The sequence below is a fragment of the Podarcis muralis genome, chromosome 2 (assembly GCF_964188315.1).
Source record: "Podarcis muralis chromosome 2, rPodMur119.hap1.1, whole genome shotgun sequence".
Classification (NCBI taxonomy): Eukaryota; Metazoa; Chordata; class Lepidosauria; order Squamata; family Lacertidae; genus Podarcis; species Podarcis muralis.
This window is the reverse complement of record NC_135656.1, coordinates 93,222,115-93,246,720: the sequence shown is the minus strand read 5'-3', so window position 1 is coordinate 93,246,720 and position 24,606 is coordinate 93,222,115. Positions and strand designations below refer to the sequence as shown.

General features: G+C 45.7%; 1 protein-coding gene across 4 annotated transcripts in view; it reads left to right on the top strand.

Moving 5' to 3' along the window:
• Positions 1–24,606, top strand: part of CHL1 (cell adhesion molecule L1 like) — a 220,886-nt gene that overhangs the window by 136,543 nt on the left and 59,737 nt on the right. For 3 of the 4 annotated variants that reach the window (XM_077925023.1, XM_077925024.1, XM_077925026.1), the window contains 4 exons: positions 16,259–16,381; positions 18,379–18,549; positions 21,473–21,514; positions 22,768–22,885. In XM_077925023.1, coding sequence (XP_077781149.1) covers positions 16,259–16,381; positions 18,379–18,549; positions 21,473–21,514; positions 22,768–22,885 — 454 coding nt within the window. The remainder of the gene's footprint in view (positions 1–16,258; positions 16,382–18,378; positions 18,550–21,472; positions 21,515–22,767; positions 22,886–24,606) is intronic. The other variant, XM_077925025.1, reaches the window with a different exon arrangement.

Sequence of the window (24,606 nt, the reverse complement as noted above, 5' to 3'; positions counted from 1 at the left end):
ACTTCCATCTTCAGATTCAGCTTACTGATCCTCATGTGGTCCATCAATGCATCTGGTCTGGATCTTGCACAGCCACACCACAGACGTCATTTAGGTGCGACCCTGTACAAAGGCTATGACAGGCTGTTTGATTTCATTCCACCAGCACACAAGTTTGGGGCATATGGCTTGCCTTATATGTGCTTCTTTTGACTCCAAAATATAGCAGGGGTTCCATTGACTACAGGGAAACCTGAGCACCTGTGGAAGGCTCCCTGCTCTCCTCTCCTCCCCACCTCCATTTTGGCCATATCGCAACCCAATACTATGACACACTGTGTGGCAACGTTTGATAAGTGCTGCTGCAGAGGAGCTTGAATAAATCAATTGTGATGTGTGCGCAAATATAATCAGAGCCCGAGCTCTGGAAAGTGTGAGATCACTGTGTGCATTCACGATAACAGTGTGGTGCTTGGCAACATTCTGCTGGCAGATTTCAATGGGGATGCAAGGTGCTTGGCAACTCACCACCTCAATAAAAGTGGAAAGAGCAACAAGTCACACTAGGTGATGCTTTGGAGCATAAATTTTGCCCTGCGAGCCATTCAGCTCCACAACAGTGGGATGCCCAAGTCAAGCAAAGGGGTTCTTCTGGCAGCGAAGACAAAAGCGTTGCTTAAGCATACCAGTCCTCCCAACAAAAAAATAGAAATACTATTTTTTAAAAAAATATTTAAAATCCCACAACACTTTACTATTAAACTGGTTTTCAAGAAAAACAACGACTGCACATTTGTTGAAGATTAAGATGCAAAACCTACAATGAAATGAGCGTTTTTTTATGCAGCTTCTCCTCAACCTTGTGAATGTTTAATGCTCATTTTACAGTATTGGGAAATAAAAGAGAAAACTCCAGTAATTATACGGTACCTGCATAATTGAAGCCAATTATGAAGGCAAAGGCACCGACCGCTGAGCTACTTAACCAAGAGAATCTATTCCTTTTAATTATCAAAATGTTCCCAGAGCCAAAAGGGAGGGGGGATCCGCTCTGGGACTGGGTAGCTAAACATGCCGTTTCATTGACCATAAAGCTGCACAGCAGTTTCTGTGACTCTTTCCCAAATTTCACGCTCACCATATCCATAGTCCTTTCTAGGGCTTACATAAATCAGGCACTCTAAAGGCTGGAGCAGATTTCAAGGTCAGATTTAAATACTTTAGCTCAGGATTTACTACACAAATGGGGTGTTTAAACAGGTCTAGCTTGGAAAGAGAGAGAGAAACAGAGATCAAGTAAAACCTGAGTTCATACTGCTCCAAATTACGTTGTGGTAGAAAGTACAGGAAAATATCAGAATGGATATTCAAAATTTAATATTAAAAGCAGCATATGAACAAGTATTTTTATTATATATGGCATTTATTAATACACTTTTCTTCAAATAAAGGCAAGCACATGTTTTTATGCACCTCCAAGGTACAGAAGATCTGATTTAATTGTATTTGTTAAATAAGCGATTGATTAATTACATCATCCCTAGGAGTCTCTGGGGCTACTGAATGTGTTAGAGGACATTCGGCACAGAAACATGTGTGTATACCTTTAAGAAGTTTCTGGGATTAATTGGCTGCAGGTGACCGTTGCTATAAAGGAAAAAAGCTGAGTTTTGTTGCCTGCCTGCAGGAATAACATCCACCAGAGTTTGTGTTTATTTGCTTAGTAATAAAGTCTTCGTTTTAGTTTGGGTTTTTACACCTATGTCTCCTGGAGTCACTCTGTCCTCTGCCACCGGCTGGAAATCCCCCTCCAACAGGTTATGGGCCCAGTCCCCAGTCCTGAGTGGGCAGAGACAGAGCGTGAAAAGAACCCAGAGACTGGAAGCAACTCAGCGTTTCTCAAGCAGCTGGCTGTGTGAAGGCATCGGCAGGGAGTGTCTGTTTGGGACCAGGAGCCGAACTTTTTTTCAAGCCACGTGTGAGTAAGGACTGAGTGGAAAGCTGAAAGCTGGGTGGTGCCATGGCTGGACTTGGAGCTGGAGCTCAAGGGGGAGCTTCCTATTTTCCAGTAGAGAAACTGGGAGAGTCCAATTATATGTCATGGAGTTTACAGATGCAGGCGTTTTTAAAGAAAGAACAATGTTGGACTGTTATTGTTAACCCTCCTGTAAAAGAGGAGGATGAAGAAGTAGATGAAGCAGACCAAAGGCTGGAGGACAAAGCCTATGCCAATTTAATTTTGAGTTTAGAGAAGTCTCAGTTATCTCATGTGCGAGACCTTGAAACAGCAAGTGAGATTTGGCAAGCACTGAGAGCAATACATATTAGAGACACTGCTGGCAGCAAAATTACTCTAACGAGAGCTCTGTACCGAGCCAGACTAAGTGAGGGTGAATGTGTTTCAACACACCTTCAAAGAATGCGTGATTTATTTTCAGTTAAATGAACTTGGGGAACATTTTTCTGAACAGAGAAAGGTTTATATTGTGCTGTCTTCACTTCCTGAGTCATGGGACAATTTAGTGATGACTCTGGAAGCAATCCCAGAAAGCCAATTAACAATGCATTTCTTAACTGGGCGTTTGCTTGATGAGGAGGAAAGACGCCATGAGAGGAAGGCCACAACCCCTCACCGTAACTCCAGAAATGGGAGGCAGTCCAGTAAAAGATATGCAACTGATGAGGAGCGGCATCCTAAAGAGGTTGTAGACCACAGAGAGGAAGCAGCGTTCACAGTTAGAAGATGCTATCGTTGTGGGTCAACCAAGCATTTAGTACGACAGTGCACTGTGTCTGTGGGAGAAAATACAAGACAAGGGCGGCCTGCGTTTGCTGGGAAGCGAGGAGACAGGAAGAGTCGAGTCCAGTATGTTTCTGCAGCAGTTCGAGGCACCAGTCACGACGATGGACAAGACTGGATTTTAGACTCAGCAGCGACAAACATTTTTGTTAAGTCTGCACAAACCCTTGTAGAAAAGCAGCCTTGTAAATCTGTAAATGTAGTACTAGCTGATGGAACAGTGCATGAGTCAGCTGGAAAGGGTAGTGTGAATATCAACTGTTTAAGTACCAAGTTTACCAATGTTTTATGTGTACCAAGTTTAGAAAATAATTTGCTTTCAGTTACAAGTCTTGTTAAGCAGGGATTTAAAGTAACCTTTTCTGGTTCAGGCTGTAGAATAGAGAAAGCTGGAAAAGTGGTTACAGCGTCACTGCAAAATGGTTTGTTTGTTTTGAAAGACCAGCTAGTAAGTGAGTCTGGGGCATGTGTTAAAGCCTGTAATAGAGCTTTGCATGATGAGTGCCAGCATCTGTGGCATCGTCGTTTGGGGCATGCCAATTTCCACAGTATTGCAAAAATGCCAGAATTAAGCAAGGGAATTAAAATGAAAAAATGTTCAGTTTTTCTAGACTGCAATACCTGCAAGGAGTCTAAAAGTAAGCGAGGGTCTTATCCTGAAAGTACTAGAATTAGCAAGAGGCCATTTGCTTTAGTACATTCAGACCTTTGTGGGCCATTTGCAGAGTCTGAAGGAGGAGCAAAGTTTTTTTTTTTGGTTCTTGTGGATGATTATAGCCGGTATACTTGGGTATATTTGTTAAAACGCAAAAGTGAAACTGGTCAACTGATTAAGAATTGGGTCAACTATATAGAAAGGCAGTTTCCTTACAAAGTTACCCAGTTGCAAAGTGACCGTGGAGGCGAGTTCATGTCTGAAGCCCTCCAAGTTTGGTTGAAAAAGCGTGGTATTTGTCACCGTAAATCGTGTCCTTTTTCGCCTGAAGAAAATTCAGTTGCAGAACGCAAGATAAGATCTTTACAAACAATGCTAGATTCAATGCTATGTGATTCTGGCCTATCCAGAAAGTATTGGGGGGAAGGAATTCTGTGTGCTAACTACATACAGAACAGATTGTTTCATTCTACCATAAACAACACCCCTCATTTTTTGCTTTATGGAAAAAAACCCTTTTTGGACCATGTTAAAACTTTTGGTTGCTGGGCTTGGGTTCACATCCCAAAAGGACAGAGAAGGAAAGGAGAGCCCAAGGCAAAGAAACTTAGGTTTGTTGGCTATCAAACTTGGTCAAAGGGGTATCGTTTTGCACTAGGGTGTGGCAGAGTTGTAATATCAAGACATGCAGAGTTTTGTGAGCAAGATGGTTGGGTTCGTTTACATGGAAATTCAGAAGTTGTGTTATCTTCTGATGATACAGATAAATTTGTGAAATCTGAGGAAGAAAAGGCACAAATTAAAGAAAGTTCTGAAAGTGACAGTGATGAGGATTCAGGGGATAAGGATCCCAGTACACAATCTTCTAAAGCTGAACCAATTTCTCCTGAGCAGGATAAATCAGAAGGGGAAGATAGTTCAGAGGGGGAGAGTGTTCAAGTTAGAAGGTCACAAAGAAGCAATAAGGGGGTACCTCCAGAAAGGTTTACTATACAAGAAGCTAAAACTGTTGATGTGAAAAAGGAACCTCGTGATTATGAGGAAGTTTTAAAGTTACCACACCAGGAAATAGTAAGGTGGAAAAATGCAATGAAAGGAGAAATGAAATCTTTAGCAGAACACAATGTCTTTACCATTGAGCCATTGCCAGAAGGAAAAAAGGCAGTGGGCTGTAGATGGGTGTATAAAATAAAACACTTGGCAGATGGTGATGTTAAGTACAAAGCCAGGCTGGTAGCACGAGGCTTTACTCAAAGAAAAGGTGAAAGCTTTGATGAAACCTTTTCTCCTACTGCAAGGAGTGAAAGTGTATGTTTATTGCTAGCTCTTGCAGCACAACGTGGGTTTAAGGTAAACCATTTTGATATTGAAACAGCTTATCTTAACGCAAATCTGCAAGAAGAAATTTTTATGAATCAAGCGCCAGGTTTTGAGGCAGGAGAACAGAATTCTGTATATAGGCTGAACAAAGCAATTTATGGGCTCAAACAGTCAGCTAGAAATTGGAACGAGTGTCTTGATAATGCTTTAAAAAATCTTGGTTTTAAAAGAAGCTTAGCTGATAACTGCTTGTACACTAAAGGAAAGGGTGATAAACAAGAATTGTGTTTGTGTTATGTTGATGATTTGCTTTACTCTACAAAAAGTGACAAGCAAGTGGAAAAATTTGCAGAACAACTAAGAAAGGTATTTAAAGTAAGAGATTTGGGTCCAGTAAAAAATTATCTTGGTTTAGAAATTCAAAAAACATGCACGACTGGTAGCAAAGTTGGGAGTTGCTGTGTGTGATATGTAAATATGTTCTGTTCTGTTTAAAATACTATTGTTTCTGTTTGAATGAGAGGGGGTGTTAGAGGACATTCGGCACAGAAACATGTGTGTATACCTTTAAGAAGTTTCTGGGATTAATTGGCTGCAGGTGACCGTTGCTATAAAGGAAAAAAGCTGAGTTTTGTTGCCTGCCTGCAGGAATAACATCCACCAGAGTTTGTGTTTATTTGCTTAGTAATAAAGTCTTCGTTTTAGTTTGGGTTTTTACACCTATGTCTCCTGGAGTCACTCTGTCCTCTGCCACTGGCTGGAAATCCCCCTCCAACAGAATGGTCTGCCCTCTATGGGCAGATATGGGGTTATGTCCAGTGGTGCCCCTCATCAGTGGCTCTACCTCCTGTGCTACCTCCAAAGTATTCCAAAGTGTCTTCCAACATAGGAACCAGATTTGGGGCAACATCAGGAACTACTGGGGGCAAGGACATGCAAGTACAAAATTGTCTTAGGAACATAGGAAGCTGCCTTATACTGAATCAGACTATTGTTCCATGAGCTCAGTACTGAACACACCAGCAGCCCTCCAGGATTTCTGGTGGGGGGTGGGGGATTCCCAGCCCTATTTGGAGAAGCTAGAGATTGAACCTGGGACTTTCTGCAAAGAAGACGCTCTACCACTGAACTACAATCCTTCCCTTCTCCATTCTGCTGAGGGACATCTCCACTCAATCAGAGAACCTTTCATTAGTTCAAGAGACACAGATAGAACCCAGAGTATGGAGTATGTAGACAAGAGTTTGACTGGTGCTGCTGCTATATACACTGTGATCTTGCTCAAGCATTGGTAGTGTCTCTTCGTAGGGAGCGGGTGGCACTGTGGTCTAAACCACTGAGCCTCTTCGGCTTGCTGATCAGAAGGTCGGCAGTTAGAATCTGTGCAACACAGTGAGCTCCCACTGCCCAGTCCCAGCTTCTGCCAACCTAGCAGCTTGAAAGCATAGCAGTGCGAGTTCCTAACTAGGTACCTCTGCAGTGGGAAGGTAAATGGTGTTTCCATGCGCTCTGACTTCCGTCATGGTGTTCTGTTGTGCCAGAAGTGGTTGAGTCGTGCTGGCCAATTGACCCGGAAAACTGTCTGCGGACAAATGCTGGCTCCCTTGGCCTGAAAAGCAAGATGAGCACCATACCCCATAGTCGCCTTTGACTGGACTTCTCCGTCCAGGAGTCCTTTACCTTTACTTATTAGCTTTAGTGTCTCCCATTTCCTTTGTATAACTAAAAGGCTACTCAGCATTCCTTTTCTCCCATCATCAAAGTTGTCAGCCATTTGTAAAAAAAAAAAAAAAAAACCATTCCTCAAATAGCACATATAAGAAGAAATGATGAGAACCAACAAAGTGATGATAAAAAAAATCTGAGCATCTGAACCTTAATGCTTCTAAGATCATTTTCACATCTGATTTGCCACTGCCACTACTGCCACCAGGAATTGAATCAAAACATGATTCCACATCCTACATGTCCTTCATTTCAGAAAGCAAAAGCTTTTGTTGTTTTAGTGCTCTCAACTTGTCAAAATGACATCTCAATTCTAGCCTCATTGCAGCTGAATGACACCTGGTTCTCTCTCTCTCACTCTCTCTCTATATATGAATGAAATGAGCTGCAACTTGAATCTTCATGAAGTGAATGGCCTTTTCCCTCCCTCCTCACTAACACGTCTTGCTTTATCAGAGGGCTGGCACCTTACCTGTGAGAGCATGTGCTGTGAAATGATATTTCTCCATCAGATGGCTTCCTTCCACCAAGTGTCGGTGTAGCACTGCTACTAACTTCCAGATGGACTCAGTGTTCTACAACGGATAGCAAAATGCAGGCTGCCTCTGAGAATAGTGGCTTTCAGACTTTTGCGACTACATGCGTGTCTTTTATCTACCAGATGACGAGCCAGATTGGACCTCAGCAAGCAAACCTTTTGGAAGATGACCCAAATTGCATCGTATTATCATTGCCGGGCAATTTTCCTGCACGGTCAGGATGTATCCTGGAGTATAATTTCAGCACTCATGAAAAGAGAGAGTACATTACCGTGTTCCTGCCATTATCCCCTGTAGGGCTCTCAAGGAGGTTCATGCACATTTGCTTGATTTCTATCAATTCATTCACACTTAGTCTAATGGGACGAGCTTGTCACATCCACAGCTCAGTTAGAAATGGGGCATCCCTCCCACCGTACCAGTTTTGACACTTCTCTTGCTTGTAGTATGAATGAAAGAAGTGTCGATAAAATTACTTGGTTATAAATGCTGCTAAATTCTGTTAAAGGGTATTCTGTTGCTTTGACTTGAGAACTAGCAAGTATGGAATAACTGCAACATGCAGTTTATGGGAGAATTCCAGTCACTGCTAAGCACTTTTAAGAGTGGCTGGTTTTTAATGTGCTTAACTTCATTTTGATCACTTCCATAATGTGTAGCCTTAATAGTTACTTGCCAGGGAAAGGTGCAGATGAGTTGCAGTTCGCATTGCTCTGAATGAATAGGCCTTGAATTGTTTGTCATGAGTACTTTGCCTCCTACAGTCAAAGACAAGGTTTACTGTACTTGAATTGATGCTAGTAATTTTTTAAAAATGTAGATTTTCAAACAGTTTCTTTAAGCCTTCAGAAGCATAATTTTAAATCTTTGCTGAAATATAGACATGTTAGGCTCCTTGTGGTAGAGGAGATAAAACCACAACACCTTTATATGTCCCAAAGACTCCAATCCCCACAGGCAAAACACCCTGCAAAGGTGGAGTGCCACTTGCGTGCTGAGGTCCCCCAAAACACCCTTAACCCAATAACTCACACTTCACACATAATTTTTGTTTAAGGTTTTTGGCATAATTTTGGCCACAACTTTATTATCATACAGATTATGAGTGGTTGCTTAGGCATTGGTTAAGACTAGCTGTCCCCCCCCCGCCTTGGGGACAGCACTGACTTCCGGATTCCAGCGGAAGCCAGTGTGGAGGAACAAGATCAGGGATAACTGGAGCTGCGACACAGACCCACAGCTTCTCCCCGCATGCTCCTAGGGGCTTACACGGCCCAAACCCGATTCCAGGGGTTTGGACGAAAGGACGGTAAGCCCCTGAATTCCTTTAACGGAATTCCCGTGCAGCAGCATCACCTGAGGGGCAGGCACAGCCAATCCATACCCCTCCACCAACCAATTTAAACCAATGCCTAACCGCCAACCTTACAAGTTGTGACGATTTGCTACGCAGTAGGCAAAAACCAGATGGCACACACTAATCAGCCAAATGGCAAAATTCCTACCAGGCCCCCGCACCAATGCGAACGACCCCATGACAGGCATAGCAAGGTCAAGCGAAAGCCCTATCAAGGGAGGGCGGGCGGGTGATCAGATGCCCACAGCAAAAGAGAAAGTAACTCTCTGTGGGCCCTGCTTAAATAATCTCTGATCTCCACCCCCAAAATGGCAACATACAATTTGCCCCAGCAACACCATCAACCAATCTTTCCAGACCCCTTTCCAATTTGCCTGGCAACCGTAGGGTGCTTTGCCTGGCCCCAGCCGCAACACGTGCTCTCCTTTATTAGAACACGCTTTGCGTGCTGAGGTCCCCCAAAACACCCTTAACCCAATAACTCACACTTCACACATAATTTTTGTTTAAGGTTTTTGGCATAATTTTGGCCACAACTTTATTATCATACAGATTATGAGTGGTTGCTTAGGCATTGGTTAAGACTAGCTGTCCCCCCCCCGCCTTGGGGACAGCACTGACTTCCGGATTCCAGCGGAAGCCAGTGTGGAGGAACAAGATCAGGGATAACTGGAGCTGCGACACAGACCCACAGCTTCTCCCCGCATGCTCCTAGGGGCTTACACGGCCCAAACCCGATTCCAGGGGTTTGGACGAAAGGACGGTAAGCCCCTGAATTCCTTTAACGGAATTCCCGTGCAGCAGCATCACCTGAGGGGCAGGCACAGCCAATCCATACCCCTCCACCAACCAATTTAAACCAATGCCTAACCGCCACCTGAGCCCTTACGCTCACCGCCAACCACTCACAAACCTAAACACTCTCTCAACTTAGCCACGACTGACCTCAACCATACATCACTCCCAACAGAGGTAAGATGAACCCCATCAAACCTGTAGCAATCAGTGGCTGTAACTCTAATATCTGGGTGGGGAATCACAAGCCCACCCAGATCACACACCAGCTTGCTTGCAGCTGAATTAATGCGCTTCCGCACCCTTTCAGTGGCCACCGAGCAGGGACTACCCCTCCAGGGAGAACGCTGGAGCAACTGTGACCAAAGTAGCTTAGTAGTGGGCACCAAGGCCGCTAGGTCCCTTAAATCCTGTAAAATAATAGCCCGTAAAACATAACAGGAAAAGGAAACCATATCATTTTCCCCGAGCTGCACCACAATCGCCGTAGGGGGGCCCTCCAGAAGAACACGCCTTTGCATTAGCGGCAAGAACTCCTTCCACCGCATCCCCCTTCTGGAGATCCAGGACACTTGTACGTGCTGCGGAAGGCCGAGGCCCGCTCCCAATTCAGATTGCCGAGCTCTGCACGCAGCCCAATGCACAATACTGTGCCCCACTATCCAAACCCGGACAGTGGGAAGACCTAGGGTAAAACAGAAGATGTGAGTACATGGAAACAACATCATCTGCGCACATAACCCCTGTATGCATCCGACTTCCAGCGACCCAGGTCTTTAATTCTTGCAGCCGACAAACCCCAATGGGCGGCTGTAGTCGCAGCCCCAATCCTGAAGGAATGCGGAGCAAACTCCGAGGCTGCACACCCGCAAGCAGCAATGGCCTTGCGCAAGACACCAGTGAATTGATGACGCGTCAATGGACGCCCATTTTCATGAATAAACAGGGCCCCTGCCCCAGTAGGCCGCAATGCCATATACTTCTGGAGATCCTTGACCGGGCAAGGGCCTCCCAGCCCAGTCGCTGGGAGGCGAATAACTGCCCCTCTGCCCAGTTGATCAGTTTTGGAATTCCTGACCAGGATCTGCAGCTCGGACTGAGACAAGCTCACGTCCTGTAGCAGCAGACCCCTCGAACCCCCAACCTGCTTAGGTTCGCACACCACCTCCCCAAGCCGCAAGGCTCCGAAGAAGGCTATGGAAAAGGCTGCAGAGAACAACCGTGCCTCAAACTTAGACCAACAGATGCCCTTTAGTTTAAACCGCATCTTGGTCAATAAATCAAACGATATTGGCCTTCTCGTGACTGGCCTGGAGGGGCCCAGCCGGCCCCACCCTTCCAATGCCTTGCGCACCACAAACTTCCCACACGGGTCCTTGTTAAAATAAACTTTGCTAAAAAACGAGATGGCAGCCGCCTGCAATCTCAGTGTCCTGGCAGCCCTCCCCAGCTGAAATAGATGCGCCAAATATTGGAGCACCTGCGCTGTAGTATGAGGTGTACTATTTTCCCCCACCGCGGTTTGCCCAGTAAAGTGCAAAAAATCGGTCCAAGCTTTATTATAGGACCTCAGTGTGGAGGGGGCAACGGATGCAGCTACTCCCTGTAAAACTAAGTGCTGCCAAGGTTCCAGAGATGATCCGGGAAAAATTCCGGACGGTCTCGAGCCACTGGCGCCAGGGACCTGAACCGCTGCATCTGAAAACGGGACAGAGCATCGGCAATCTCGTTAGATACTCCAGGTACAAAACGAGCAGAAAATACAATGTTAAAACGCAAACAATGTAAAACAAAACCCCTCAACAGAGCCGATACCCTCGGTGAACGTGAAGACAGCTTGGCGAGCACGTTCACCACCGCCAGATTATCTGTCCAGAAACACACTCGACGGTCCCTGAATTGCTCAACCCACAAATGGACTGCCACTACAATAGGAAAAAACTCAAGGAAGGTTAAATCCCGAGTTATGGCTTCCCCGCGCCAGGCCAAAGGCCAACGCTCGGCACACCACCTGCCATTCCAATACAAACCAAATCCCAACGACCCTGCTGCATCAGAGTGCACCTGAAAATCGGTGCGAAGGTTCAAAGTGTCCTGCCATAGAGACACCCCGTTGAATTCCTCCAGGAATTCCAACCATATACGCAGGTCAGCACGCACTTGCGCTGACAGGCGCACTCTGTGCCTTGGAGACTTCAAACCTGACATAAGTCTGGCCAAGCGGGAACAGAAAGGTCGGCCTGGGGCAACTACCCTGCAGGCAAAGTTTAAATGACCCAGCAAGGACTGTAGCTGCCGCAGGGTAACCTTTTTCATGGGAATGAGGTCCGCAATAATTGCCTTAAGCGTGAGTATCTTATCTGCAGGCAAACTGGACGTTTGGGCCACCGTATCCAGCAAAATTCCCAGGTAAGTCAGCTGCGTGGAAGGACCTTCGGTCTTCTCCGCAGCTAACGGCACGCCCAGTTCCTCGGTCAAAGCCGCGAAAGCCTGCAGCAACACTACGCAGTCCCCCGTGTCACTAGCCGAGGCCACTAAGTAATCATCCAAGTAATGAGTGACTCCGCCCAAACCAGTTCTTTTACGCAGAGCCCAGTCCAAAAATGAGCTAAAACATTCAAAGGCCGCACAGGCTACCGAGCAGCCCATGGGCATGGCCTTATCGAAATAAAATTCGCCTTCAAACTGAAAGCCCAGCAACCAGAAGTCATCAGGATGAATCGGGAGCAGCCGGAACGCAGACTCGATGTCGCATTTGGCTAGCAAAGCACCCTTTCCAAATTTCCTTATCATCTTGATCGCTTGATCAAGCGATGCATACTTCACCGAACAAAGCTCCGGGGGAATAACATCATTTACTGATGTGCCCCTAGGGTGTGATAAGTTGTGTATTAGGCGAAATTCCCCGGAGTTTTCTTGGGCACTATGCCCAAAGGCGAAATATGCAAATTAGGAAAGGGGGGAACGGCAAAAGGGCCGGCCATGCGGCGTAGAGCTAGTTCCTTCCCAATTTTCCTACGCGCCACCTCTGGCATATCCCTCACAGACTTCTGGTTTGAAGGGTTTCTGGCTACAGGCTTTGCCGCCACTGGAATTCGAAAACCTAGGGAGAAACCATCGCGCAAGTACGATGCTGCCTCCTGAAGAGGGTATGACTGTAACAATAACAACAAGGGCTGTAGCTTAACCGGGGTATAAGCTAAAGAAGAAAGCACACTATTTTCCTGCACCAGCGGCTGCAGCCTGTGAGGCGGCTTTTGGGGGCTGCTGTGAGCCCCCCCCCTTTCGAAAGGGCCGTCTAACCCCTGTGCAAGCAGATGCTGGGTGATTCCCAGAACACTTTTCACAGGTGTGCGAAAACCTGCAGGACTGGCGCTGACAGGTACCCTTGTTAAAGTCCCAGCAAAAGAACTTGCGCCCCGTCTTAGCTGGCACATTCCTAGTTTTCTGCGACTCGGAAAGCTTACTGTCGATACGTGGAGCCACATAAGTGGTCCAAACATCTAAATCTTTCCGGTCCCAGCGGGCAGTGGGAATCTTAGCGGCCCTACGTCTGAAATTCTCATCGTAGGAAATCGCCGCGGACGCTCCAGCCATCGTAAATGCTGAGCGAACTATGGATAAATAGACCCACAAATGCATCGACCTCCGTGGGTAAGCCGCTGCCACCACCCCTGCAAACACCTGGAAACTATCGAGCCAGCGCTCGAAGGTCCTTTCCGCCTTTGGCACCGCCGCCCTCTTCTTCGTGGCTACCTTATCCAGGGAATCCTGTCCTTCCTGAGGGGGTGCCAGGCTAAATATATCAATGTAACGGCCATCCAGAATTCTGGATCGCAGCTTTGTGGATAAGTGGGCACCTGGTATAATGTCCCTGGCTGAATTGGTGGAAACCTTCACATCAGGCAGGAGGACCCCGTCCCGGCAGTCTTGTACCGCCCCATACTTTGCCCTATGAGAGTTTGCCCTCCTCTCCCAAGCCCATCTTGGGAGCCCCGATGTCTCACCAAAGCCCCAGTATAAAGCTAGTGAAGCTTCCTCATCACTACTGGAGGTTTGAGACGACGTACCTGGAGAAGAGGACGAGGTATCTCTCCGCCTCCTCTTAGCACGCTTCCTAGAACTCTTTTTTCGGCGACGGAGCCCGCCCGAAGACGACCTTGGAGGGAGAGGAAGGCTGTCCTCTACTGAGGATTCAGATATGTTACCTTGCAGCACGTCGCCTGTAACCAACTGAGAAGAAATCATAGGTGAGTAACCAGGAACAGACCTCACCGCTGATGCGGACTGTGCAACTGAACCCCGTGCCGCCCGAATCCGGGTGGACGTCCTTCGCCTAGCTTGACCCCTGGGGCCACCCCGTACCCTTGGCGCTGCAGCTTGTGAAACAGGTAAGACCGTCGGCTGAGCTAATTGCGTGGTACGCGAAGGACCCCCCGCTACCAAATCCTCCCCCTCGTCCTCAGCAGAAGATGACGCCGAAGGGAGAGCATCAGCAGGTGGGGCTGGGTCAGGAGAAGTAGCCGGAGTCGAACAGCGTTGAATCAAACCATCCATTTCAGCCTCTACCCGTGCTAACACCTCTGGGTCATTGGCCAAGCCCGTAACCATAGATTGAAGGCGTCTAACAGATCGCTGCGGCCCCGGAGAGCGCAAAGCTTGGGACGGGCCTTTTATTGGCCTCTTTGTCGATGTAGCAAGATCAGGCCTCTGTGGCGCCTTCCTCTTTGGAGCCATCCCTGCTACCAGTAAAAGAGAAAAACCAAATTAATACAATGCACCCAGTGCTCTAAGATACAACCGTATAGTCAAGCAGCCCTCAATTAGTTGCAGCCAAGTGGCTCACCACCAGGTGGCGCAGCCGGTAAGGAAAGCCAATGTAATGGCTGCGTTTCCGCCAACGGCCACTAGGGGTCACCGCACGATGAGGCGGCTGAAGAAAATGGCGCTCCCGCCAAAATGTTCCAAAATGGAGGCCGCCCAACTACCCCCAAGCAGGAGGCCTCCTCCCAGACCCAATGCGGGCCGTCAGCGGCCTCCACCCAAAGGCCGCTGTATGGGCCAAAAATTGACTACCCGGGGGAGGGGATGAGCCCTCCCCGATCAAGGCCGCCCGCCTCCGCAGGCGCTGGTGTGCAACGCACTGCTAAGGCCGCTATGGGGGGGGGGGCGGGGCGTCCCCCGACCAGGCCAAGCCAGGCTGGGCCCGATCCTCAGGGGGCAATGCCGCGCCGAGCGCCGCGCGCGATTCGGCAGCCCCCACAGCACCCGCTCGGCACCCCCAAGCCAGGCGGCCCTCCCCGGATGAAAGCGCGCCGAACGCGCCGAAACGGGAGCCGCCGCCCAGTCAGGCCACTCGGTGGGGGGGGGGGGAGCTCAGAAGGCCCGAGGCCTGCCGGCCCGGGACCAGGCCTCCCCAAACAGGCCCAAAATCGGGCCGAAAATCGGGCGGCGAAAGCCGCGCGCGGGCCCCAACGGCGCCCTCGTGGGGCCTCCGCGCCGGCTGTTAAGGGCGCGAAAAGCAGCCGCCGTCAGAAGGGAGCCGCCGCCAAACGAAAGCCAGGAGAAAAGGTAAGCCTCTTAAAAAAAAACCGCTGGGGGGGGGGGCACTCCTAGGGCCCGAAGGTCAACTCACCCCCCCGACCGGCACCTCGGCTGAGAACCAGGCCGAAGGCCTAGGGTCCGGCACCCCCCCCGGCCACCCCCAAAAGGCCACCAATAGTCAGAAGAAGGAGATAGTCCAGATAAATTAAATATATAAAACTGAAAACTACAAGAAGGAGTCTACCAATAAGTGAAAGAAAAAGGAAGGGAGGGGGGGGATAGCTTGGGAGAAACCTAAAGCGAGAGAACGTAATTAATTAGAACTAAATAGGAAAAAGAGATTAGGTTTATACAACCGGTCTTTGACTGTGTTCGATCAGATGCCCACAGCAAAAGAGAAAGTAACTCTCTGTGGGCCCTGCTTAAATAATCTCTGATCTCCACCCCCAAAATGGCAACATACAATTTGCCCCAGCAACACCATCAACCAATCTTTCCAGACCCCTTTCCAATTTGCCTGGCAACCGTAGGGTGCTTTGCCTGGCCCCAGCCGCAACACGTGCTCTCCTTTATTAGAACACGCTTTGCTAATGGCTTACCAGCTAAGTTCATTCCCTTTCTTTTTGCTTTGTTCCTGCTGTTTTTTTATTCTTTCACTATGGCTTAATTACACAATGAGCTGATGGAACTGCAACAATTTCTCATCCGTTTCAACTTGCCAGGAATGTAAGGGAAAAGAGCCCTGAAACAACCTCAATCTGCTGGGGAAGAAAGAAAAAAAAGATTTTATCTTCCAGGTTGATGTTTGCAGGGATCTCTGATGGGAGGCATGGAGATCTGTGACTCCTTTTCCAACATTAGGACAATGAAATGTGATCAGTCCTGGCAATGCTGATTCTTGCTTAAGTAACTTCACTGTTATCTTCTCTTGTGTTTGTTAAGACTCTGTTGGAAATGTGGAATGGGATGGAGCAGTATAAAATTGCAGTCTGCACACAATTTGGTTATTCTGAAGCAGATGAGATTTGCATTGTCTCTGTAAGGCATTAGAGCAGTCAGACTGTAAACTTTATCAGCAGGAGCCAGGGACTTTCCACATTTTTGAGGCAGCCATAATCCTACTCTGCTTGGCACTGCTATTGATGTCCAGCACTGTTATTTCTGCCAGCCCAGCGCAACTTAGGTGTGCGTCTGGTGATCTGTAAAAGTCCAATGGCAAAACCAGTGTCAAATGATTCAGCACCACATGCATAGCAGAATGCGTACTTGTTCTCCACACAGAAAGAAAATTGTTTCAGGATTCCTAGGTAAGTCGCATTTCTACACATGCATCCTCCTGAAATTGCCCGTGGACAATTTTTCAAATTCAGAATGTATGGCTGCATTATTTTCCCACATATCTTGGTTATCTTATATTGTGAATCATAAGACTGCACAGTCATGGGAAAGCTAGACAGGTAGCAATTCATACAGAGAATGCCAGATATAAAGTTCATAGGTGCTACTCAGTGACTTCTGAAAATGTTTCTTTTCCATTATGTTAGGTATTCCTAAATTCCCCAAGGAGAAGATTGACCCGATAGATGTAGAATATGGAGATGCAATGGTCTTGCACTGCAACCCTCCCAAGGGAATCCCACCACTGCACATTTATTGGATGAACATTGGTGAGAACCATTTCATTCCTCTTTGAGCCATTTAAAAATAAAATCTCTCTTTGAAAGATTTCTCCCCATAACTTGAACTTAATTAAAACTGAAACTCTTCAGATGCCTCTTCGGCGTGCAAAAGTATGCAAAAATGAACTGCAGAAGTGTACAAATAACGGTTTAGAAAATGCTGAAAAGTTGTAAGGGAATTATATAAATGGTTAGTATATGTCAGCATGAAAGAAAACATGATGAAAGGATAAGAAGGTAAGAATAGCCCTGCTAGGCCAGTCCTGCATCCTGTTTACATGCTTATGGGAAGCTCACACAGCAGCAAATTATTCCTTTCTTACTTGCAATTCCCAGTGACTGGCATTCAGATGTGTATTGCCTCTGATACCGGAGGTAATACAGCCATCATGAGTTTTGTAGCCATTGCTAGCCTAGTCAGAGTTAGTGGACCTGAAGCTTCCTGACATAATGTCATATCTTCATGTGGCAGGACGGATGAAAGTGAAAGAGAAAAGAGAGAAATGGCTACTGGTTAGATTCCAAATTCAGCGCTGAAATGAAGCCTATCGAAAGCAGAAACAGCCAGCACAGCTGACCTCCTGGCACCAGCATCCCTGTGCCATATTGGGAGTGGGGAGGCGGGGAAATGTTGCCATGGTGTGGATGTGCTGGTGGAAGCACCAGATTGGCTCTGCCGGTACATCCTCAAAGCCTTCTTCCTGCCGCCTTGCCCTTCTCTCTCAGTGTCACCAGTACCTGGGTGCCAGATGCAGGCTACCACCTTACTGAACTGGTGACTCCTAATCTAATATTTCCAGAGAGGCCCATGTTGTGGCTGTCCATGGGCCTGTGACCTGTATTCAGTTGTTAGTGTCTTGCTTTCCCTCTGTTCTCCCAAGCTACCTTGACAGAGAGACAGAAGCCAGGGTGCTTTAGGGAGGACAGATTTTTTCCCCTCTGCCCAGTCTACAGCTCCCATCTTGCCATCTGCACCAGGTAAAAACCTGCCAGGGAGCAGAGAGGCTCTGCTTACTGACATGCTTCAGTCTTGGTCTCACTTTCCTAGAGTGAAGTGAATGACCAGACTGCCTCAACGACAAGATGATCTCTTTCTTGTGCAGTGAGACCTCCACCTCACCCACTGTCCAAAAAGAAAGAAAAAAAAATGTGGAAGGAAGCAGAAATTGGCAACTTGAGGCTGTAGTTTCCTCAGGAAGATGAAGGATACAAGTTACCATTTGCCTACCAAGGCCTACTGAAGCCTTCCCCTGTCTGGTATGCTCCAGCTGTTTTTGGACTAAAAGTGCAGTCAAAACCAGCCAGCTTGGCTAGGATGATGCGAGTTGAAGTCCAATTCAGCTGGAGGGTAACTGGATAGGCACGACTGTCCTGTTGGTTTGGAAGAACTTGATCCAAGGGAATTACACCTCCAGAACATGACCTTGGAATCTCATTTGCTGTGACAGTTACCGCCTCTTGATAAAAAATATTCAGAATTCTTCGGCTATCAAAACAGCAAATTAAAAATGGAATCACATTATGGAATGCAGGCTATAAGTGTGCATTCTGTGTGACAGGAGCGAGGGGCTTCTTGACAGCCATGACGTCTCTAATGTAGGCCTTTGTAATATTAATAGTTGTGCTGGTCTGAACGATTAAAATGATGCAGTCTTCATGGCAGTTGCTATATTGTCTCTGCAGAATATTTATGCAGAAGGCAGTTTACATTTGGTGGGTGTGTACTGGTAGAGGAATTTGTCCTGCTTAAAAGATGGCGGCCTTTTTTGTCTTGTAAAAAAAACATGGTGAATATCGAAATATACTTTCAGACCTCATGACTTTTTAACATCAAAGAATTATTCCCTTACCTGGGAGCAAGTACTTTGACAGAACAGTGAGCTGCCGCCTTTTTTCTTTTCTTTTTGTGGAGTGGGGGGGGTGAGTGGAAGATCATTATCATACTGTATCATCATTATATTATTATTATTATTTTTCCTTGTTAGACTTGCAACACATCCCACAAGATGAAAGGGTCTCTATGAGCCTTAAGGGGGATCTTTTCTTTGCAAATGTGGATGAAAATGACAGCCGAAGTGATTATTGCTGCTTTGCTGCGTTTCCGAGGCTGAGGACTATTGTGCAGAAAATGCCAATGACACTGACAGTTACACGTTGTAAGTCTGGGGGTTCAGTTCCCCCCCTTTTTCTTTCATTCTTCCACCTCTCTCCTCCACCTGCCTTAATGTCTATCCCAAAACCTACTCCTCTGTGAATTCTTACATGTGATGTGTGTTTCTAATGTGATTATTCCTAACAAAAATATAGGCCAATGTATATTTGTTCCTGCACTATTGCCTTTGTTATGAGAGCCAGGCCCCACTCATAAAAAGATCCGCAGCTGTTGGCCCTACAAAGCACTTCTGTTGTTTTGCTGAATTTGCTGAACTGATACAGGAGACATTCCTCAGGGCGCTTGCCAGCTGCATACCTGCACATCCTCCATTGTTTACTCAAACAAAAACAAGAAAACACACATTTCGGCTAACAAAATAGGTCCTAGTCAAAATCACAGAGATCAGCTAGCAAAACGATTTTTGCAAATTATGGTTTGGCGCTACAGCAGCAGCCTGTGGAGGAAAGGCTGTCGTCAACAGCTTGCAGTGCCATTACAAAAGGTTGCTCCCTAGCAATGGGCGAATTTGTCAGTTTTGATTTCTCTCGGTTTCTCTTTTCGTTTTCCAAATCTTTAGTCCGGTTTGCCACATTTCCGTATCGCTTTGCTAATTTCAAAAATGTTGTTATGAAAATCCCTCAGCACTTTGGTGGGCATTTCTCCTAATATGCAATTTTGTCCCAAGTGTGAATTTCAACAGGTAGCTGCATTTCAGTGCAGTGGTACCTCAGGTTACATACGCTTCAGGTTACACACTCCGCTAACCCAGAAATAGTGCTTCAGGTTAAGAACTTTGCTTCAGGATAAGAACAAAAATCATGCTCCGGCGGCGCAGCAGCAGCAGGAGGCCCCATTAGCTAAAGTGGTGCTTCAGGTTAAGAACAGTTCCAGGTTAAGAACGGACCTCTGGAACGAATTAAGTACTTAACCTGAGGTACCACTGTATTCATGTTGCTTCAGGAAACAAGAATTAAGAAGGTTTGCATTAAAATGTGTCACAGGCAGAATTTCTCCCCATTCTCTGTTGCTACCAAATGGGGCCTTTTTCAGAGTCTGAAGACTTGAAGGACTGAAGATTCATTTGAAGCTCATCTTGCTTCTCTGCTCTTCTTAAAATTGTATCGTTTGTCAATGTTGACATGGTCTCCTCTGCATCTGAGGCCTTTGAAGATGGTCTACAAAAGAGATTTCTACTACATAGAACAGCTGTGGCTGAAATGCTGTTAGGGAATACTTAGTCATCTCCACAGAGATGTTTATTGTGTTCAGCCCCTGACTAACGTGCTCTATGCCATGTACAAACAATCGGTATCTGTTGCCATCAATAGCAGGGCAGTGCTATACTAGGGCACTGGTGCAATGCCTACAGCTGGCATGATGCTAGTGAAACACTTCAGTTCCATTCGGCATTCTTACTTGCTGTTGGAACAGTTTGTAGGTTTGGCCATAAATGGCTTGATTCTGCAGTCATATTTCAGCAATATGCTGCAAATAATTCCCTACATATCAGAATATCTGACCTGTTTTGAACATGACTCAGAAGCATGGGCTCCTGGAGGAGCAGTAAGAGCCTAAATCGATCCCTTTTGACTTTTAAAATGTGCTCAGGTATGTTCTTGTGGAGCTCCCCCACCTCCATCAGAAAAATGCCGTGAAGATTGAGCCATCATATGAGTGGAAAAGGCTTTCCACCCATGGAGGATGGAAGTCATTTGTTTGTCTTAATACTTTGACTTTGTAAATAGACTTTGTGAATAGTGTGCCATTTCAGAATTGAATAACATCCTGATGCATTTTTTAAGAGCAATGTTCAGCTATCTGCTTTTGTGTTTTATTGCCGAACAGTTCAGGTTTCCCCTTACATTTTTCACAGTTGTCAATCTTACTTTCCTCAGATCTGCCGAGATTGGGAAAATCTTAAATAACACAAGGAGTTGCCACAGACAGCATGCAGACAATCTGACTCATTGGAAAGTACATGTGGAAAGTACATGAAAGTAAAATAGAAACAAAATTGTTAGGGAATCCAATTGTAGTAAATTATCTAAACTGGATATGTGAAGAATCACTCTAGACAATTTGTATTTAACAACAGCAACAACTAAACATCCATTTGCTTCCCTAAACCTTCCTGAGATGTTTTACTTGAGCAGATACCTTAAAATTTACCTTAAGAAATTGTTTTAGGCAAAATCAGCAGACGCCGTAAGTGAAATGAAGCTAAATTAAACTATCTTTCCTGATGTAACAAATCAGGAAAAATGTTCAGCTGTGTAGGGAGACAGCCATTAACCATCTCCATGGCTGATGCTCAATGTTTTCCAAAATCACAGTGTCACTGTACTATATATGTGTGCAGCCTGGTTCCCAGTAACATTTCTCCATGCATTATTGGACATGTGGTTGGCCAAGAAGGGGGAACAAACTATGTTAACTATCCTGAATCTTGTCCTTTCAGGAGGGATACTGTTTTCTAAATGGCCGACTTAATTTTACAACACAGGTTAACTTAAAATGATTTGAATTTGACATCTTTTCCAGCATTTACATTGTTTCTACATCAGTTCATTATCACTGTGCATGTTTGCATTACATGTTTAATAATTATATTTGATTTTTTTAAAAAGAGAGAATACTATGGTCACACAATCCTGGGATATATGTAGTGGCTTCAAATCCAGGTTTTCTTTTTTTTCCTTTTTACTCAAATGACATTGCATTCCCTCTCACTCCATGTGGAGAGTTTGAAAAACTGCTTAACGTGCAGCATGATTAGGGTGAATATTTTGGAGAGTGGGGTAGGATGAAGAGAAAACCCAGCAGGCAAACACATTTGCAACACTGTTTGATTGCTTCCATCAGATCTTCAATAAATTTCATCACCATTCATGTTTCCATTTGGTTTCCATTTTTGTTTATTTCAGCAAAACATACTAATGATTCCAGTTCACCTAGCGCTGCCAAGGGTAAGTTGTCACTATTTAGCATTTGCACCCGCAATGTCTATAATATGGATTGGAATGGAATAAAAGAATTTATCCAGCTGAAATAAGAGTTACTACAAAGGTCCAGTGTTCATGTTATTTTACTTTTCAGAATATAAAACAATGGTATATATTTTGGTTCTCAAACCTTCATCCTAAGTATATTGCTATATAAGTAAAAGGGCGATATAAGAGTTACAGCCTACAATTCAGCATGAAACTGTTTTGTTTTGTTTTAGCCTATGATTGTTTACCTACTTACCCGGGAGCAAGCCCCATCAAACTCAATGACACTTGTTTCTGAGTAGACATGTAAAGAATTCTACAGCTGCTTCTTTATAAATTGCAAGTCATGAAACACCCTTCCTCCAAGGCATACATGGTTCTCCCACTTCCCCCGTCCAGTTTCCCCCCCTGACAGCAACCTGTGAGGTAGGATTTGGCTGTGATACAGTGAGAGGAGCAGCTTCATGGCTGGGTGGGGATTTCAAGCTGCTTTCCCCCAGTCATAGTCCAGCATGCTAATCACTGCACCACACTTAACTCCAATATCCAGTAGGCTTGTTGCTTACTGACTTCCATGTAGCCACCGCCGCTGGTTGCAGTTTTCTGAACAGCTCTTTGTGCTGCGTCAAAAGCTGTTTCCAAGGCACTCTAGTAGATTACAAAATGGTAGACGTTTTGACTTTCCCCAAACACAAGACTGGGGAAGAAATGAAGCTGAGCAATAGAAATACTCTTGCTCTGAGGGAGACAGCTTTGCCTCCAAGGCTATGTTGTGACTGTTGTCATTTCACTGGTTTTAACACTATCTTCAGCTCCACATGAATGATAAATTTGTATGGAGCAAGACTGCGGGTGTGCCCTGCTTTTTGTTTTTACTGGTACCTAACTGCGTCAGCAGGCACATAGGGTCTGCAGTGAATATCTGGTATACACTACAGGAATGGAAAACCAGTGGTATTTGCTGCACTCCTAAAATAGATCCACAATTTTAAAATACCACATTTTGATATAGACTTAGATGTGTATATCCAAATACATACTCTGAAATCAATGAGAAAATTCTTGCTGATCTAGTCGGATGCCATTCAGTTTTTCCAGTGCATTAGCTATACAGGAATCAATTGGCATTAAAATTTCTATCGTTCATGAATGATAAATATTAGGAAGAACTCAGCTCATTTCCAAAGCTCTGAAATTACTTCTCTCCCCCCCCCCCACTTCATTTTCAGCAAATTTAATCAAGGAAAGAAAACCAAAACTTGTTATCCCTGAGTCTTCGGGCCACAGTTCAGAAGTGACTGTCATAAAAGGATCTGATCTTTTTCTGGAATGCATTGCTGAAGGACTGTGAGTATTCCCTTTTTTTCACAATTTCCACCATGAGAAAAGTGGAGTTGGGGGAGTAACCAGGCAATGTTTCTTGAATTATACATATACTTTTCAAAGTATGCAGCATGAAATAATGGACCATACTGGGCATGAAAGGCTGGACCATGAAGGGGCAAATAGATGAAGGCAGCAATTGGTATTTGATTGGTATAGCAAGCCTTTTTAAAGGGTTGGCCTCAGTGTGGAAGAGGGCAGCATTTGTTCTCCTTTTCAGGCAACAAGGAGCAGTGAGTCTGCACTGCACTTCTCCAGTTTTAAACTTGCGTCCTTTTAGGGGAACATGAGAGTGTTAGCAGCCATAATATTGCATATGGCATGCTGCACATGCAATAAGAAGAAATGTTGCATAAGCAGGGTCAGCCCTTGAGCAGAGTGAGACACTGGGCCTACTTGGTGTGAAAGCCTAAGTCCAGCAGGCCCTGGCCGGCTTAACCCTCTAAGGCTGTAGCTTGTGTACCTGGGTCCACCCCCATCCCCCCTCTGTACAGGCCTGCCATTGACCCTGACCCTGAGGGAAAGCTGTACAGAATTTTCTCTTTCCCTTCTAGGTGCCGTTTAATTATCAGGTAGGAGGAGCATATAAGTACACTGATCGTTGTCATAAGGAACATACGATATATATGTTTGAAGGAGTTGTTCTGGATGTTTGTAAAGCTATATCTATATCTATATTTGTAAAGATATATCTATATTTGTAAAGATATATCTATATTTGTAAAGATATATCTATTTGCCCAGGCTTTGCCTCACCATGAGATTGGGGGTGGATCTACACACAGGAAAACCCCCACTATAAATAAGTCAGAAATTAAATTCTTATAAAGGGGGGGGGGGAGGCATTATGGAAAATCACAAACAATTATTTATTGCTCTCCAGCACCATCTGGTGTTGCATGTTTATAACACATTCAAAACACTGTTTTTGACTAATGTCGCTGAGACCTGGATCTTGTTATGTCTGAATTCCTATTTTTACCTCTTCCTTTTATATATGCATGTATATATTCTCACACGGGACGCAGGTGGCGCTGTGGGTAAAAGCCTCAGAGCCTAGGGCTTGCCGATCGAAAGGTCGGCAGTTCGAATCCCTGCGGCGGGGTGCGCTCCCGTCGTTCGGTCCCAGCGCCTGCCAACCTAGCAGTTCGAAAGCACCCCCGGGTGCAAGTAGATAAATAGGGACCGCTTACCAGCGGGAAGGTAAACGGCGTTTCCGTGTGCGGCTCTGGCTCACCAGAGCAGCGATGTCACGCTGGCCACGTGACCCGGAAGTGTCTCCGGACAGCGCTGGCCCCCGGCCTCTTGAGTGAGATGGGCGCACAACCCTAGAGTCTGGCAAGACTGGCCCGTACGGGCAGGGGTACCTTTACCTTTTTATATTCTCACACACAAATATATCTGTAACTGTTCTGCTTTTTTGTGATTGTGTATGTGTGCTTAATTAGGTTTTCTAACATTAAATGGATTAGTAATTCTTTAAAATAAATAAAGCCTTAGGGAAAAGTTGGAAGTTTCGGGGGGAGGAATGAAAGCTATGCCTTGTGAAGAAAAGAGATGCCACATGTTCTGTGAACATTCTGCTCATGGAAAGCCATAATATATTTTAGGAACCAGAAGGAGAGAGTAACCTGGGTCTCGGCATGTTGCCATCTCAACAGATGGACAGAAGAGTAAACAGCCAG